Source organism: Notolepis coatsorum (genome assembly GCF_963971535.1).
Source record: "Notolepis coatsorum genome assembly, chromosome: 3".
NCBI lineage: Eukaryota > Metazoa > Chordata > Actinopteri > Aulopiformes > Paralepididae > Notolepis > Notolepis coatsorum.
In genome coordinates this window covers 76,249,442-76,269,601 of record NC_140167.1, presented here as the reverse complement: position 1 = coordinate 76,269,601, position 20,160 = coordinate 76,249,442, and the positions used below count along the sequence as shown (strand labels likewise).

The window sequence follows — 20,160 nt, the reverse complement described above, 5'->3', positions numbered from 1 at the left end:
TTTAATACATGATGAGGCATTGTCTAACCGAACGGTATCTAGCCGGCCAGCTACCGATAGCTCCTGACATCAACAAACGCTCCATCAAGTCTAGTAGAGAGACATGTATGATAGCTCCGTTAGCTGTTAGCTCACGTTAACGCAAGTTAGTTCACCGTTCAAAACAAAATGTCCCATTGAACTAAATAATTCACTGAGGCGTTGTATTAACGTTATATATCCGGCTAGCAGTAGCTACAGATAGCTCCAGATATCAATGTCTTATAACACTGATTTAGGCCTGCCACGATAACACATTTTGCTGGGCGATTAATTGCCCCCGAAAATATCGTGATAAGCGATATTATTGCGACCGGTTAGAGAATTTTTTTGTTGAGAAATTTATTTCCCAAAACTTTTATTTTGAAGCCCACCGCTCCGTCTTTTCCGGTTTTAGACTTTTATTTTGAAGCCCACCGACCGGAGCGGAAGTATTGTTGTTATTATCCTAGCAGCATCTCGTCCGGTTCTGTGTTTTTGAGCTAATGATAAAACAAATGTTGAGATTGTTGGTGAGCAACTAACTTTAGGTTAGTTTTAACGTTAGCTACTAACGTTAGATGCAGCTACTACAGGCAATCAACGATGAGGAGGAAGCGTCAAAGCCGTATAGAATAGAATAGCCGTGGTGCGTAGGCACGGGAGCGCAACTCGATTACCTGTTATAATAAATGTATTCATGTTTAACTTGTCCCCGTGTCCAGTCCTTTGACTAGTCCCACCCGTTCATTGTAAACAATGATGCATGTAATTGTATTAACGTTATTCTGTGTTGTAGCTATGCTATACGTTGTATTTCGTTTGTTAGCTATTTAGCTAATGTTGTTGGCATTGAATGAGCATCAACACTAGATCTTTAATCTTTATTTAGCAGTCCAGTTTCTCCGGGCAGTAGCGAGTAACTACTTGGGTCTAAAAATAGCTAACGTTACACTACAAAGAACGCTATTTGGTTAAAAGAAGCAACACTATTGAGAAATGTAGTTAAGCTATGTGGCGTTGCTAGTGCCCCACGGAGCTCCCGTGCTGTGCTCTGTAGTAAGGCCAGCGGCCCCCCACACGGAGTGACTGACGAGGGGTACTGGACTGCTTCCGCCTCATTAAAACAAACGCGCAAATAGCAATTAATCGCGCCCGTCAAAATCATTGCATTAATTTTAATTATCGCGGCAATTAATCGATTTATTGCTTATCGCGGCAGGCCTACACTGATTCGATGCGTATTCGAGCTGAGGGCTTGCTAACGTTATACCAATACAATAGGGTCCAGGTGCAGCGCTGGAGAATCCTGGCCGTAGCTCTGCTCGAGGCTACTCGAGTATAGGTCCAGGTGCAGCTCCGGTGAATCCTGGCCGTAGCTGGAGGCTACTAGAGTACACACAGACAGTGGAGCTTGTTGCGTGGTGGCGATGTCTCGCAGATAATACAAGTACAAGTCTAATTATATAATATATATATTTTATAAAAAAAACAAAAAAAATTATATAAAATAAAAAATTTTTTTTTATCAAAAACGATGATACCGTGATATATACCGTTACCGTCTATGCTTCAAATTATACCGTGATATACATTTTAGACCATACCGTCCACCCCTAATGCGAAGTACCATTTCAGTTTTGAAAAAGTTTTGGACAGACCGTGTATTTGCCATTTTAAAGTCCATTCAAATAATTAGGAGCGTGAATGTGATGAAAGGACCTCTACCTACATAACACTTCCAACTTTTAAGATAATTGAGTATAAAAAAAAAATATATACCTTTGAAAACTTTAAGTTACTGGTATCTGTGTCAATAGGTTCTTTTGACATCTTCATCTTCAACAAATGTATTCACAGAATGGATTACCATTCAAACGTTACTGAAGACTCCCGTTACCAGTAAGTAGGTACTACGTAGATCTAACTTTTCCTAACCATTTTGTGACCGCAGCATTTGCTATCTTATACAATTCAGGCCCGTGGGCCGCCTATTGCGGGCCGCTGGTCTACAGCTTTAACTGGCCAGTAGCCACTGTGACATCATCATTAGAATGTGAGGTCATACACCTGAGGGGGGATAGCGGTTCATGCAGATACATACAAGGAAACATAGGGAAACAAGGACAAAATTTAGCAAAAAAATAAATACAACCAAAATACATAAACATGTTTGCATTGATTACCTGACTCCTGTAGGTATCTGTAGACCAGGAAGTTGACCTCATCACTGCTAATGCTCATCTTTACTCCTCCTGTTACACCATGAGGTCAACACACACACCACTGGCCTGGGGGGGAGAGAAACAGAGAGATAGAGAGAGAGAGAGTTAATTCCAAGGCCAGTGCAGAACCATGATGTTAGCGTGTTACAATGTGTTTTCCGCTAGAAATGCTCCTGCGAATTGCAATGTTTCTCTTAACTGCACTAGGGTCAAAGTCATGTCAAGTTTGTGGAACTCCCACAACATTTTCAATCCCCTACTGATGATATTGCTTTAACCTCTTAACACTTTGAATGCCAGCCACGAGAAATCTCGTTAGTTCATGCCATGCGTTGAGTGCCAAGAACGAGAAATCTCGTTATTTAATTGTTATTTTTTTTATTATCGATTTCCATTATTTTTTTTTTTTTATTGATCTTTTTCCCCCTCCATTTTCCTCCGATTTTCTCCCATCCCAATGTTAGTCGTATGCCAATTCCCAATCCCTTCCTGGTCGCTGCGCACTTACCCCCCACAGTCAGATCATCTGGGAGAGTGGAGGCTACCACGTGCTTCCTCCGACACACTTCCAGCCAATCACCGCTTCTTTTCACCTGGCAGCGCGGATTCTCATTGAGAGGGCGTAGCGTGTGGGAGGATCACACTATCCCCCCCAGGTCCTATCCGCGCTTAGCAGGCGCCCCGACCGAACTGTAGGAGTCGCTGTTTACAACGACCCGGACCCACCCCGCCAGCTTCTCCCACCCTCTAATACAGCCAATTGTATTAGTGTGAACGGCCAGCCAAGCTGGTGACAACCCCAGAGCTGTGAGCTGGATTCGAACAGGCGAATCCAGCTCACAGCTCCGGGGCTGGTGACGAACGCATTCTCCGCTACGCCACCTAACCGCCCGATTTCCATTCATTTTTAATCAATCTAGCCTCACGTTACCAGTGGGGATCTATCTGAGCTCGAACAGGGGAAATACCGCCCCCTATCGTCTCTCCGGATGGTATTGCACCCATTGGATTGGACTGAATGAAATGGATGGGGGGAAAAGATTCCGGAATCCACATTTTACTTGTCAGGCATGTAACCGGAGACGATCCCATTCATTGCCGAGCCGCAGAACAGCATGGAATATGTGTTTCCAGTACCCAGCGTTGGATCAATAAACGCAATCGATATTTGGAATGGCGATCAGGAATTGGAATAATCTTTTTGGACAACATCTGATCTGAGGTAAGGAATCTATTTTACCAGTCTTGGGATAATCAGAGTTTTTTTCACCTATATCTCAGCGTGTCCCATATGTGTGTGTGAGTGTGTGTGTGCTGATCAGGAAATAAGATAATAGATTTTTCAGCCCGCTTCTCTAGCGTGCATAAGTACACATATACTATCGATAATCTAGCATTTATTTGAAAACGATTCATAAATAGGCCGAAAAATTACAACGTGTTTTGTGTATTCCACTAAAGCGTGATTCCTGCAGAATCACCTTTTTTTCTGGAAGTTTAAAAAAACTAGCGTTTTTCAAAATGGTATCAAACGGAAATGTACCGATTAAAAAACAATCCATTTCAACAATGTTGACTGCAAACAAGTCATTGATAAGCGACGGGCGTATTAGACACATAATTTAAGATATAGTTTATGCGTTCGCAAATGTGCTCGCCCTCCCATTGACTACAGCGTTGGCACTCAAGCGCTAAATCGTGCGCCCCCTGCTGGCACTCAAAGTGTTAACACATCCGGGGCCATTCACGTATATAATATACTTGATTGGGAGCCAGCGCTTGACGGCCAATCATGTATATATTAGGGCTGTCAGTTTATCGCGTTAATTAGATTAATTAATTAGACGGCAAATTATCGCATTATGAAAATGAACTCAAAATTAATAAAAAAAAACTTTTTATGAATTTTTTTTCTTTCAATTTGTTATCTCATTCATTCCATAATAACGTAGAATAAACATTTACAATTTCTTTTTTAATATGATTATAGAATATTAAATATCAGGCCTGAAATGGTTATGCGATTAAAATGTGATTAATTAGATTAATTAATTACAAATCCTGTAATTAATTAGATAAATTAATTAGTGCCTGACAGCACTAGTATATATATACGTTTTTTAACTCGTTATTTCTTTTATTTGCTATTGCCATTCATAATTCATCGAGGCACCTTGTGCATGCTGTTTTGAGTGTGTCTGCGATTGCAGACGGTCAATACCGTCCCCTAACGCATTTTCTGGCCAGAGCTGAGCTGTGTGGGCGGGGTTTAAATACTTCAGTGAGGTAACCTGTTACAAGGATATCACAACTATGCCCCCCCCCCCGCCCTCGTTCATATGCAATGCTGGAGAACGTGGCACGGACCTCTGCGCCCAGTACTTCAAATGGCGATCAGATGATTGGATTCTTTTTTTTGCATTACATCAGAGACAAGGTAAGAACACTATCAAATCTTGCGTATCTGATATTTTTTTCTCCGGTCTAAACCACATTTCATTCTTGCATGAGGAAGGATAATAACGATAATCTAGCGTTCATTTCAGGATGATTAGATAATCAGGCGAAAAATAACAACGTGATAAGTGGATTTCACTAAAACGCTATTATCGCGTCTTTTCCTGGGATTACTCAGAAGCACCCAAACTATACTCATATTCAAAACGGTATAAAACGGAAATGTACGGATGAAAAAACTATCTGTTTTGTGCATGTTGACTGGAAGCAACTCACTGACAATCGACGGGTGTATTAGATCCATAGCTATAATATTCCATATATTTTAAGCACAAATTCTCTATTCCAAGTGAACAAAGCGCTCCCATTGAACAAATCGCTGGCGTTCTACCCAGAAGGTAAACAGCGACCCCTGGCGGTGAATGTGTTAAACATTGCGCACGTCGCAGTACTTGGCTCTCGTCTGCCCGGCGTCGAGGTGCGTTTTCCATGATCAACATGGTTGGAATTGAAATTGAAATTGATTGTGTAAGGAACTCCAGAATGTTACCTTTCAAAAGAGACAATACTTGTGCATGTGCTATAAGTATAAAGTATAATAAATTGCAAATTACTTTGGGTATGCAATCGTAATAACAAAATAAAAATAACTAGCCCCATTTTTGCCCGATGCTTAAGTGTTTAAAACACTGGATAAAAGCATGGCCCTAATCAAACCATGGGGTTCACCAATGAACTGTCTCCATCAGCAGCTTTAAGAAAACGTACCATCCTGCTTCTGTCAGCTACAAACAAACGCACCAGACTCCTTCACTCTGAGACAGTATTTAGGGTAGGGATGCTCGATATTGGCTTTTTTACCGATACCGATATACCGATATTGTCCAACTCTTAATTTCCGATACCGATATCAACCGATACCGATATATGCAGGGTCCCCCCCCCCCCCCCCCCCCCCCCCCCCCCCCCCCAAAAATGGAATAATTTCAGGTAATTAACATTACATATCTCTTGTTGTGGAATTAACACAACATTATGCAGGGCTCTACAGTGCGACCATATTGCTTGCATATGCCCCTAGAAATATGTGTGCGAAACTGAAAAATCAATTACTCGCACGGTGTGCGACTCAAGATTACAGCCTCAATCGTGCTTTTTTCTCCGCTATAATCGTTCAAAAACTACAAGTCCCACATTGCACTCAAGCCAACAGTCTAATCAGTAGAGTGACGTGACTGGTTTCCAAAAAAAAAAAAAGGAAATGACCAATCGGAAGCTCTCATTTTCTCTTTTACTTCCCGAGAGGCCGCCATTGCGATATGCGAGCGTTTTCTGAGACACAAGTAACATTAAGTTAATGTAATATTCTAGTCTTACCAATAGCAATAGATTTGAGAACACCTAGATGTATCGATAGCAATAGTAATATAATGTTAATGCAACAAAACGAATGCCTTGCTTTGTTAATCATAACGTTGATGCAGTAGCGTATGTCGTTGTGTTGGCTGTAACTGACTAAACTAAAATAACAAAAATTGCTAAAATTGCGATAATCGATTATAACATTTTCAAATCGATGCAGTTGAATTTTCCCCTTAGGATCGATGCATTGTTACACCCCTACACCAAAGTAACTGGCCCACTGTGTATGTGTGTACAGCTAACTTGGCTAGCGACGCGTTATCAACAACAGAGGTGGGCAATATGGTCCAGCTGCAGCGCCGGACGGCCGGAGTGCAAGCGGTGTGACATAATTGGCAGACACGCAAACTCATAAACAATGTTTCTGTACTGGAGGTGTACAGTATTTCAACTGGCAACCTTGAAAGGATTATTTTTCTAGAAGAGCAACACTAGCCCCCCTCTACTGATGGCCCTGGTGGTAATGCCAGTGTCTCCTTTTTGTTCAATGTCACTGCCTTTCTTATTAGGCCTAGTTGTTGGCTTTGCCACAGTAGGCATTAATGACTTAATTAATAGTTCAAATGTCCGTGTCCCATTCCCGTTTGCACACGCAGATACACACCCACGCACACAGTGGGCCAGTGACTTTGGTGGTATGTGCTATTGCACAGATGTGTGTCCCGTTCCCGTTTGCACATGCACGCACAGCACAAATATACATTTATTTAAAAAAAATAAAAAAAAATCTGTTACTTGAAATATTGTCACTGTGCTCCTAAATATTTTTGGGTGCTCCTAAATTTCTTTGTGTGCTCCAACATTTTTTCATTTAGGAGCACATGTGCTCCTTGGGAAAAAGGTTAGCGTAGAGCCCTGTTATGCATACTTTTGACAATAAATTAAATCAGAATTTGTTCTTACTTGCTTGCCTGGGTAAATAACGGTTATAGATATGTATAAAATTTAAAAAAATTAAATTAAAATAAAAAAAATTGAAAACCGATACCGATATTTTCCGATATCACATTTTAATGCCGATATCGGCCGATAATATCGGTAGGCCGATAATATCGGACATCCCTAATTTAGGGCCAGCAGTCAACCTTAGATAAAGAAACTGAAGAGACAGGCGTTGGAACGGCTTTGCAGCCCACAGGCTGCACCTTCAGGTCATGCCGACTGTTGACAGAAGCACCACTTCTTCCCAAGGTTGCAAACAACAAGCCGCAGTACCGGCAGCTACCATCCCACTGCAGTGGTGCTGTTGAACCACGAAGCAGAGCACAGAGCAGCCTCATCTTGTGTTGACAGTGTGGGAGAGTGGGGGATGGGAGAGAGGAAGGGGAATCTCACTCTCTCTCCTTCTCACTCGTTCCCTCCCTCCTTTCTCTCTCTCTCTACTTGTGTTTGCTGCCAGCAGCCAGCTTGCCTGTACAATGCATCTTCAATCAAGTCACAGGGCAGGGAGCGAGAGAGAGATAGAGAGAGAGAGAGAAAGAGCGAGCGAGCGATGGGGGGGGGGCTGCGGATGCACCCATATGGAAAGTCAGTCATGGCCTAAACAAAAACACAGCAAATGGAAATTCAGGGCACGCCAGATCCACCTACCGGGACACGCCCGGTCTTCACCGCTTCCGCCCGCTGATAATAGAGACTGCAAGCGTGTAGCATGGGAGGTACAGTCTGACGATATCAAATCAATAAGCCTGTGTGAATCCATTTACACTACAGATTGGGATTCATGATTCATCACGACTCAATGACAATGTCTACTGAAAGATAAGCACCCGTTTCCAGTAGAGCTCAGGGCTGTGTTAAAATCTGTTCAGAAATGAGTGATTAGGAGCGATTTTGGTCAAAAGTGAGAAAAGAAAAAAGGCTGCAGAAAACGATTTCATCATCGACTCCAATGCATTCCATGGACATTTCTCTTCCTGTTTGCGGCGCTCGTGACTTTTCACCTAGATCCCTGATTTGCTCATTCCCACGTGGGGTACCATTGGAAAGCCACACTCATTCGTTACAACCCTGTCCAATAATTTTCGAGATCGCCAAATGATTGTCGGAGGTAGAGGCTCGGGAGTCGGGAGTCAGGAGAAAAAGTCTGCCGTCTACTTCGGTGCACGCCTCACATATCAGGATATAACTCGAGAACCACTGAACGAATTTTGTCGCCGGCAATCGTCAGGCAACAAATAGGGCTTTAATTCGATCTATATATTGTATTAAAAAATATGCACACCCGAGCCGCTAGAGGTCGCCTAAGTGGCGTGTCGCGCCGGTGGGCCGTTGCACGTTAAGAGGTTAAACATGCCATAATGTACCAATACCAGTACATTTGGACCATTGACTATTACTGCAGTAGCAGCACTGGGACACTTTAAGACAGTGAGATCAGTGGCTCAGGAGGTAGAGCGGTCATCTGGTAATCAAAAGGTTCCCGGTTCGATTCTGGCTCCTCCCGGCAGTGTGTCGAAGTGTCCTTGAGCAGACACTTAACGCCTAACATCTCCCAATGAGCAGGTCGGAATGTGTGAGTGAATGGGTGAATGTGAGGCACAAGTTTGGATAAAAGCGCTATATAAATGCAGTCCATTTACAATGACTCAATTTATTTATATTATATAACCAAGATTACTTACTAATGCTTTATGCTAGTTTGAGGCTATATTGTACAGCATTGGGTAAGTGAGAGTAATGAGGTGAATTGATATGCGGGCACATTAAGCACCAATTAGGCTTGGGTGATATTGAAATTCCCCCACTGACGATATTGCTTTAAGAAAAACAACGATACATGATATTATCATCCCCCCCAAAAAGCTGAAAAGACAAATGGTGAAAGAATTCTGAGCAGAAGGCTGCTTTGCTCGACACAGGCCTTTGCTACACAGCTATAATCTGGGGAAGATAGCCTTTTCATTCCAGCTTCCAATCACAATTCATAAAGTGGGCGGTGATGGACATACAGTGCTGTAAATCAACACTGCCTTTTTCACATGTGAAATGCCGATGATCTTGGTACGTCATAGGATTGAGGAGCAGAGATTTACGGTGTTTCCATCTTTAGTCCCGACATGTTTATCACAGCTTACAAGTTGCTTCGTTCACGTCCTCTGGCTCCCATTTCTCATTTGGGTCAAAACCAAACAATTGGCAAATAGGTGCATTTGCATTCTTTTTGCGAACAAGGGCTCACATAGCGCCCCCTATGTCTCCCAGATGGTAATGCACCATTTTGGATTGGACTAAATGAAAATGGATGAGAAAATAAAACTCCAGAATCCACATTTAACTTTTCACGCATGTAACCGGAGCCGATCAGATTCATTCTGGACCCTCAGCACAGCGTGTAATATGTGTTTTACAGTATACACGTTGGATCAATAAAAGGATCGATTTTTGGAATGGCGATCAGGAATTGGAATAATCCATTTGGATACCATCTGATCTCAGGTAAGGAATCTATTTTACCAGTCTTAGGATAATCAGACCTGTTTTCACGGAGATATAAGCTTTTCCCCTATATGTGATATGGCTGTTTGCAGGGCTGTACGTTAACTTTTTTTGCACATAGCACTGGTGCTACAGAGGTTGATAGTTTTGTAGCACAGGCCAAAATCTTGTAGCACAAGTATAAAACGTGTTATATTTGTAATAGTCACAAATGTGCCTATTGTATTTGTGTTATTTAGTTGCAGTGCCATGTTTGGCTGTCATTTAGTATATCGCCATGTGTTATTATTACTAGGGATGCACCGATATGAAAATTGGCCGCCGATACCGATACCGATTGTTCAACTAACACTATCGGCCGATACCGATACCGATATTTGTATATAAGTATTTGTAAATTTTTTTTTTTTTTTTAAATTTTTTTTAATGAAACTACTGTATATTTGTATGTGTATGTTTGTATTTGTAGGCCTCTTTACTTACTTAAAAAAAGGAAACATCAAGAAATATGTTTATGGTATCACTATCTCTCTCCCAGTATCGTCTTGCGGCCTGCAGAGGGATACTATTTTCTCAACCAGAGCTTTCAACCAATGCAATGGAACCATTCTTGCGGCCTGCAGCGGGATACTATTCTCTCAACCAGAGCTTTCAACCAATGCAATGGAACCATTTTGATTGACAGTCGATTCGGCCAATTACGCCACACCGCTAGCACCCACCTCCTGCTGTCCTTACCACCAATCGGCAAGCGTTTATAAATTTTTCTACTTCCGGGCATGCCGCCATTGTTCTGTTTGCGAGAGCAGAACACACTTAACGTAGCTACGTTAGCTGCCCGGCCCGCCGACCGGCGCTCCACGCATGACCAAATGAGACATAATGATTTTACTGCAACAAATGTTATAATAAAACAAAGCCTTTCTATACATTTGTCTGGTTGAAAACTTTATTAACAGATTGCAGAATGTGTAGTTGGGTACGGAATGAGCAACGGAATGGAACCGAGCTATGAACGGACTAACGGAGTAATGCCTTGTTTACTGCTATCTTCGGGTAAATAATATGCTTGTTATTGAACGTGTAACACTTCATTTTAACAGCAGATACTTTCTTAAATGCCATCTTCCCGAGAGAGGGTGTTGACGGGGAGTTGTGTTATTAATAGCATTGAACAGCTAACCGAAAGCTAGCGTTAACTATTGTTAAAGGTTTAGCCATAACGTTACCTTGGCTATTCATAATGCAGCAATAATGGCTGCAGACCAGGGGAGGAAACTAACTTTTTGGCTTACCAGCCAACTGGCGAGTATCTGATTTTTTTTACCAGCCAAACAGATTTTTTACCAGACAAAAAAAATCGCTAATTGTGATAATTACTTCTTTGTATGTCAAGCCGTGTCAATGTTGTGTATGCATCTGGGTAGGCACACTGTGCCTTTAAGACAGCACGGTGGTCTTACGACAGTGCTGTGAAGTACCGTCAAGTGTTGTGGTAACGTCAGTTGGGTTGGTGTGCTGTTGTGCACAGTGCACTGGTTGAGCTAGCCCCTTTCGTGACTGCGATGTGCAAGCCAGGGGCTTTTGAGCATGAAATAAAATGTCTAACCTTACGTCGTAGTCCGGTGCTTTTTTGGAAACATTATAGTCATAACAGATACACCTAGCTGGCTGCTTTGAGCACACGGGGCTAACGTTAGCTAGCAAGCAGCTATAGCTAAAACGCTAACTAGAAGCTAACCACTGTATACAGTTCCAGTAGACTAACATTACACCTCTGTGATTTAAATGTGTCCTTAGTAACTTATACTCGAGGGTTGTACTAGGGTTGGATGCAGTTCCCCGTTGGTCGGTCTGTCTGTTTTCCATCTTCTGCTGTGTTTAACGTTATCTGTTTGCGAGTGCTCCTGATGGCTAGCCTAGTACCGCGGGACTTTTATTATTATATGTCCGCGGGTTGGCCAGTACTGCGCAAACGTTTATTAAACATTATATGTCCGCGGGTGGTCTTGTGCAGTGCTCTCGTGGCACTGTCAACTAAAGCGAACACTCAGAAGACGCGCACCGTTTGCCAGTGCAGTGATTGCAGAATGTTTTATTTTTTTGTATACTCGCCAGCAGGGGAGGAAACTAACTTTTTGGCTTACCAGCCAACTGGCGGGTATCTGATTTTTTTTACCAGCCAAACGTAAAAAATACCAGCATTTGGCCAGTAAAGTGGCCTAATTTCCTCCCCTGCTGCAGACCTGCAAGCAAAGTACAGCAAGTTGACAAAGGAGTATTCCAACGCAAATCACATTTTCACCAGTAACGTTACTGTCTTGCATCTCCCGGTAGCTAATGAACGGACTCGGAGTAATGCCTTGCTGCTATGGGTAAAAATAATATGCTGATGTTATAGTCCGTGTAACACTAACTATATAACGCTAATGCCACAAAACGAATGCCTTGTTAATAATAAGTAGTTACTTTGATGCAGTAGCTTGTGTGTGTGTGTGGGGGACGGCGGGCGTTGTGCAGGTAGGTCGCGAGTGAACTTTTTTTTTTTTGCCTTTTGACGCTACACAAATTGATGGGTATTTATCGGCGACTGCTATCGGCACATTTGAGCTTATCGGCCGATAGGCCGATAGCAGTCAACAAGGCACTTATCGGCCGATACCGATACCCGACCGATATATCGGTGCACCCCTAATTATTACTATGATACTCTCATATGCTATTTTCAATTAATATCATAAACAACATAAGGAATATTAGCATAATTTTGAGTGGACTGAAGGAATGAGTCAGCGTTAATCGTTTTAAATGCAAATAATTTATTGAAACATAGAAGTGGGGTCGGTTGGGACACACACACACACAATGGGGGACCCTGATGTAAACAAGACAAACTTATTTCTCTGGTCTGCATCCCCTTAACAATTGTGTGTATTGAGCCGTACTGTATTGTACCCATTCTGCAATCTGTTAAATAAAGTTTTCATTCATTCACACACACTGTTTCAACTCACCACCCCCGCATCATATTGTAGTCTAGTCTGTCTTCAAACTTCCACTCCTCTCGAAACTTGTTTATTTGAATATCAACATTATCTGTCCATCCTCAGTTTACTATAATATACTCCTGTCCTGAGTCCTGACTAGTGACTTCATCGTCTTTCCAAACGCACGCACGCACACACACAGGGAAGGGGAGAGAGTGCCCCCCCATTTCCCTTTCCCAAGTCCACACTGTCTGCTGGCTCTGCCTCTGATCAGGATTAGCTTGTTAGCTTGCTAACGTTGTAGTGATTGTAATGGTACATAAACGTTAATTTCGGGCGATGTGCGCATAAAGGAATGGCGACGGTGCAAAGCATGTAGATGCATTTGACCCGTTGCGAGAAAAAAAAAACACCACGGACTTATTTCGGGACGTGTAGGCGCACTGCTGTGTTAACGCAGCAGTGGGCACCAACCGACCAACGCGCTGCTCTGCTTGCAGAAGCGCGGATATGACTCGGTGAGTTGTCACAAGAGTTTTTTCAAAATAAGAGTATCATATGCACCTGAACGTTGCTAGCTTTCGGAGCCTAGCTGGAGCTGCGCGTGGGCAGAAATGAGACCCGCTACAGGATTTTCAAAATAAGAGTATCTATATGAACCGAATCCCTATCGCACCAGTGCTATTGAAGTAAATCCATCCATCGCACAGACCGCTGTTGCTGTAGCACGTGCGATATATATGTCGCACTGTACACCCCTGCTGTTTGACTGCGCGAGCGATCAGGAACTAAGAGAATCGATTTTCAGCTTGCGGCACCATTGTGCATACGTACACATATACTATCGATAATCTAGCGTTTATTTGAAAACGATTCATAAATAGGCCGAAAAATGACAACGTTCTAGAATATTACAGTACAGGGCGTTTATCACGGATTCTTTTTTTTCTTCTTGAAAACGAGGGCTTTTCAAAATGCTATAAAACGGAAATGAACCGATAAAAAAACAATCCGCTTCGACAATGTTGACTGGAAAATGAATCATTGATAAGTGACGGGCAGATTAGACACATAGCCATAATTTAAATTTTAAAACATAGATTAGGCGATATTAATGCTAACATTGAAGTGGATGGTGGGCATGTTTGTATGTATGCGTATGTGTGTGTGTGTGTGTGTGTGTGTGTGTGTGTGTGTGTGTGTGTGTGTGTAAAGTAGATTGACCTATTTGGAATATTCCAAGACATTCCGTGACCCCCCCCCCCCCCCCCAAAAGAATTGAGGAAATTCCCAGACTTTCCCTGTCTGGTATACACCTCTCAAACTTCCATGATATTCCAGACATACCACACAACCCCCCCTCCTTGATTTCCAGAACCGTCACTGTTTCATCCACCATTACGTTTCATATAAATGTCCCTAGAAGGCCCCTTTTTTAATATATATATATATAAACTCCAGGGAAGTAGAGTTGTGCCTGCTGGCCTCCAGCACCAACTGCCTGATTCATGGTCCTATCTGAGCTGCGGACACTTTGGAGCTATTTTCAGAAAACGCTGCACAGTTGTGGAAAAGAAGAAAAGAGGGGAAAAAGGAAAGAGACAGACAGAGAGAGAGAGAGAGAGAGAGAGAGAGAGAGAGAGATTAGAGAGAAATAGAGAGATAGAGATATGCGGGGTGAAAGAGAGAGAGGGGGAGGGGGAGAAAGACACAGAGAGATAGGGGGGAGAGGGGGCGGAGAGAGAAAAAAAGCAAGAGAGAAATAGAGAGAGAAAGAGAGAATTTCTCACTTTCCTTTCCTGCAAAACACATCCGCTTGCTGCTTTCCCCGCCTGGTCTCACCGTCACAGCTGTGAGATCCAAGTCAGCCTGGCGATGGAGGGCTTTGTTGTGGTGCAGACAAAGAGCACAGCAGTCTGCTCCAGTAGATAGGGCTATATACATACAGTATACATGCACATCACCTCCCCCCCCTGAGCCAGAACACCCTTCAGTGAGTCAGCAAGTCAGCTAAAGCATAAATTATTTGGTGTGTGTGTTAGAGAATCTTTTGTTGTATATAAAGAAACAAATATCATTACTTCACTGGGAGCAGAGAGTGCAAGGTCAGCCATACTAAGGTACGGCGCCCCTGGAGCAGGTAGGACACATGGACATTGGCTAATTGGGGATCAAACTCCTGATCTTGCGGTTACAAGGACGGCTCCCTCTGACCACCGGGGCCACTCGGCTGTCGCTTCCAATCATGCATCTGTGGCTACTGGCTCATCAGTGTTCACAACTGCCTGTGGTAATACCAGAACCCTGGCTGTTGGTTGACCTGCCAAGAGGATGAGCCCAAGGAGGAACATGTAGGAAGGAACATGTAGAACGTAGGAAGGAACATGTAGAACAAAGGAAGGAACATCTAGAACAAAGGAAGGAACACCGATCCTGAGTCCTTAACATTGGCCATCAGCCGATATTGAGTGCGATCCAATCCATTTGTGGTCCAGTATTATAGACCATTAGTTTAGGGCCAATAGCCACTTAGCCAGTACCGATTGATATAATCAATTAGAGAGATCGAACATGTTTCTATTTGCGAAAGACAAAGAAAGCGCCTCGCGTGGGTCAGGGACATTTCCACGCGCCCTAGAGACCGGCAGGTTTAACGCGTCGCTGCCCCAGAGGAGGACAGACTTTGTTTGGTGTGTGAGCTAGAGGTGAAATTGAGAATGAGGTTAATTATTTTGTTTTATTGTCCTGTCTACGAGTACGTAAGGGATGTACTATTTAGTCAAATGTCCATTTATGTTGATTTTCTTGAGCGTGATGAATAGGGAAAACTTGTGCTCAAAACAGATTGTTTTTTCATCCGTACATTTCCGTTTTATACCGTTTTGAATATGAGTATAGTTTGTGTATAGTTTGCATATGAAGGGGGGGGGGGGGTGCAGCATCGCAGATGTAACGTTGTAAACGCTAGTCCTGCCGGAGTATTTAAACCCCGCCCGCACGGCTCAGATCGGCCCAGGAAAGAAACTACACCATTTCTAATAGAGTGCAATACCGTCTGGAAGGCGTAGACGGCGGTATTTGCCCTTTTGCGAGCTCAGACCCATTCCCAATGATAACATCAGGCTGGATGGATGAAAAATGAATGAATATAGCTAATAAAAGAAATAACGATTAAAACCTGAGTTTTCTCGTGATTGGCGCTGAATGGTTGGCGAGTTAACCCGACTTTTCTCGTGACTGGCGCTGAATGAGTTAACAATTACGTTTTGCATTTATAGCCAAATATAGTTGGGCAGGGCATAGGGCTGTCTTAAATACTATGAAGCTTTGTTCAATGGGCATGGGATTCAAGGAAAAAATTTATTCAAATATATTTAAAAAATTATAATAATAATTATATTTTTTCTTTTACCTGCTAAATCAACTCTGCCTCTCTTTGTTAACTACAAACGGCGGCACGGTGGTGTAGTGGTTAACACTGTCGCCTCACAGCAAGAAGGTCCAGGGTTCGATTCCCGCTTGGGGACCAGGTTTCCATGATGCCAGGTACCCAGGTGGGGTATCTCCCAGGCCTTTCTATGTGGAGTTTGCATGTTCTCCCCGTGCTCGCAAGGGTTTCCCCCCCGATAAGATAAACCCAATGGAAAAACATGCACAACAACAGATCGCTAACGCTGTGGCGTCCTTGACAAAGACGGACAGGAGCACTTGGATTGGTCCCCTGGCGCGGCTCACGTTGACGCCTGTCTGCTCCCGGCTGCCCTTGGGGGGGAAGGACGACGGGATGGGTTAATCGCAGACGAATCGCATCGCCGATCCTACAGAGACAATGCATGCGTGTGTGTTCCGGTGTGTGTGTGTGTGTGTGTGTGTGTGTGTGTGTTGAGGATAATTGCATGCCAATTAAATACCTCTGAGCAGGTCCTGCATTATTATATTATTATTATTATTATAACAAGCAATGCCGTTTGTTATTTAAGATGAGGTCGGACTAAGGGCGGTCAGGTGGCGTAACGGAGATTGCGTTCGTCACCAACCCCGGAGCGGCTGGATTCGCCTGTTCGAATCCAGCTCACAGCTCCGGGGTTGTCACCAGCTTGGCTGGCCGTTCACACTAATACAATTGGCAGTATTAGAGGGTGGGAGAAGCTGGCGGGGTGGGTCCGGGTCGTTGTAAACAGCGACTCCTACAGTTCGGTCGGGGCGCCTGCTAAGCGCGGATAGGATCTAAGTGGGATAGTGTGATCCTTCCACACGCTACGCCCTCTCAGTGAGAATCCGCGCTGCCAGGTGAAAAGAAGCGGTTGATTGGCTGGACGTGTGTCTAGAGCTGCCGCGGTATTGATATTTTCCTTACCGCACGAATTTGCGAAATATTTCCTACCGCCGCGGTAATTACCGCATAGTGCGCACAAAAAAAAAAAAAAGTTTGAATTAATTTTTTTTTTTTTTAGTAGTCTACTCTTATAGCCTGCCTCTAGTCTAATGGCGCTTTTCCACTGCATAGTACCTACTCGACTCGACCCGCTTTAGGCACCTGGTACTTCGTTCCTTTTCCACTGCAGCCAGGTACTACTCCGTTTGTCTCCGTGTGGGAATGCAGGCGGGGCCGCTCGCTTGTGTACACTGAAAGCTCCGTGGGCATAGATGTCCGAGGGCTTGCAGCAAGCCAGAGTTTAACACAGTTTCAATCAATCAATCAATCAATCAATAACAACATTAACCAGACTCTCGTTGCGTCTATTCTGCCAAAGCTAACGTTACCTCTCATTGTGTATTCTACCAAGCAAACCCGGGTTTAACGTTACCTCTCGTGTATATCGGCTGACGGTAGTATTAACAACAACAAACTTAACACATCAGCGATCTTGTTGTGACACTAAACTCTCCGCTCGGTGGTAAATTGGGTTGATGTCGGTTTTGTTTCATCAATAAATAAGGCAGAATACACAGTGAATCCATTCTTTTTTGTTTATTGCTTGGTTCTGTCGCAAACAAATCCTGAACGAAATGCATCCTTAGCGAGGCAGTAAAGATGGCGGCGCCGGCGTTCTGTTTTTGTTCAGACTGAGGCTACAAAGTGTGACGCGTCTCTCTTCTGACCAGTCAGTGGTCTGCAATGTTTCACATGACTTTTCTGGTACCACTTCTACCCAATAGGGTCGCTTGGAACCGAGTAGGGTATATCTGCAGAGCCGCAAGCCGCAAGCCAACTTTATTATTATGATAAAAAACAGCGGTGACGCGGTATTCAGCCTAACTCTGCGGTGAGCGTGATGCAACAGCGATACCGCGGTAATGCGGTTATCGCGGCAGCTCTACGTGTGTCGGAGGAAGCACGTGGAAGCCTCCACTCTCCCAGACCGACTGTGGGGGGTAAGTGCGCAGCGACCAGGAAGGGGATTGGGAATTGGCATAACGACTAACATTGGGATGGGAGAAAATCGGAGGAAAAAGGAGGGGGGAAAAAGATTAAAAAAAATAAAAAATAAAAAAAATAGATGAGGTCGGACTAGGCACTGACAGACTTGTGTTTATTGTGCTGCTTTTATAAAGCCTCAAATGACGGCTTACAATATTTCATGAAAGCAAAGTGTTTCGTTTGTCTAAGATTTAAAAAGGTTTAAACTTTATAGTTTTTTATAGTGTCCCAACCCATATATAAACATGTCTTAATAAAAAATTAAGTCGAATTCTGCCTTTGTCTCTATTAACTCATTCAGGGCCAACAGCGCCCTCTGCTGATGGCCCTTCTGGGCCAACGCTTTATCCAATGGAAAATAGGACTTATTTGCGAGAGCTTAAAACATATCAAATATAATAGCAATAGATCTAAATAACACAGTGATCGTCAATGAGTTGCTTCCAGTCAACATGCACGAAACAGATAATTTTTTCATACATACATTTCCATTTTATACCGTGATGAATATGAATATATTTCTAGGGCGTTCTGTCTCATCTCAATAAACTCCAGCAAATCGAGCTTGAATGTATTTCCTTAGAAATCGTGCCATTTGTCGCTTGATTTATGAATAGTTTTCAAATAAACGCTAGATTATCGGTATTATATGTGTCCTCATGCACAAAGAGAAGCGGGGTCTGAAAAATCGTTTCTCCGTACTTTGGTCGGCGCGAACCTCACACACACACACGCTCCCGATGGCGGTGATAGGAACATCTGATTACCCCAAGATTCGTAACATAAAGGCCTTACCTCACATCTGATGTCATGCAAAAAGATTAATCCAATTCCTGATCGTCATTCCAAATATTGATCGCGTTTATTGATCCAACGTTATATCCAAAAACTGATAATCCACGTTGATCCCATGTCCCCCCAGTCAATGCAATAGTATCCAGCTGCATGCCCGAGAAGTAAAACCTGGACTGGACTTATTATTTTGATTCACAGTCTCAGCCAATCCAATGATGTGCAATACCATCCGGGAGACGATAGACAGCGGTATTTGCCCTTTGCGAGCAACAAGTCTAGACTCAGACCTAAGCTTTAAATCACACATCAACAAGGTGACAAAAACATAATTTTTCCACCTTAGAAACATAGCTAAGGTACGGCCGTTTATAAATCAAAAAGACGCTGAAAAACTGATCCATGCCTTTATCTCAAGCTGACTTGACTACTGTAATGCACTCCTTCCTCACTGGCCTCCCAAAAAAAACACAGAACGACTCCAACTCATTCAAAACTCGGCAGCTAGGCTACTAACTAGAACCAAGAGGAGAGACCACATCAGTCCTGTATTAGCTAACCTACACTGGCTTCCGGTAACATTTAGAATTGATTTCAAGGTCATCCTCCTTATATACAAAGCACTAAATGGAACAGGACCAAGCTACATTGCAAATTCTCTAGTCAACTATGTGCCTCCTAGAACATTGCGATCATCTACTACTGGTCTATTGAAGGTTCCAAGCCACAGTCTAAGGAAAATCGGGGATGCAGCCATTGCAAACTATGCACCAAAGTTATGGAACACACTACCTATGGACATTAGGGAAGCTAGATCTCTTAATATTTTCAAAAATAAGCAAAAAATGTACCTCTTCACCATAGCCTTCTAATACACCCCGCTGTTGATTGTAGTACTGTAGCACTATTTTTACTCTGTCCATTCTATTGCATCATTTTACTATCTATTCTATTCTACTATTTTTATTTTTTTTATTTTTTTATCTTTTTCCCCCTCCATTTTCCTCCGATTTTTTCTCCCATCCCAATGTTAGTCGTTATGCCAATTCCCAATCCCCTTCCTGGTCGCTGCGCACTTACCCCCCACAGTCAGATCATCTGGGAGAGTGGAGGCTATCACGTGCTTCCTCCGACACACGTCCAGCCAATCAACCGCTTCTTTTCACCTGGCAGCGCGGATATTCTCCGAGAGGGCGTAGCGTGTGGAACGATCACACTATCCCACTCAGGTCCGATCCGCGCTTAGCAGGCGCCCCGACCGAACTGTAGGAGTCGCTGTTTACAACGACCCGGACCCACCCCGCCAGCTTCTCCCACCCTCTAATACTGCCAATTGTATTAGTGTGAGCGGCCAGCCAAGCTGGTGACAACCCCGGAGCTGTGAGCTGGATTCGAACAG

At 43.4% G+C, this 20,160-nt stretch overlaps 1 protein-coding gene across 1 annotated transcript in view; it reads right to left on the bottom strand.

Moving 5' to 3' along the window:
- Window positions 1–20,160, bottom strand: part of LOC311225566 (F-box-like/WD repeat-containing protein TBL1XR1) — a 178,347-nt gene that overhangs the window by 25,303 nt on the left and 132,884 nt on the right. Inside the window, exon 3 of the mRNA XM_084310912.1 lies at window positions 2,205–2,309. Coding sequence (XP_084167038.1) covers window positions 2,205–2,262 — 58 coding nt within the window. The 5' untranslated portion in view covers window positions 2,263–2,309. The remainder of the gene's footprint in view (window positions 1–2,204; window positions 2,310–20,160) is intronic.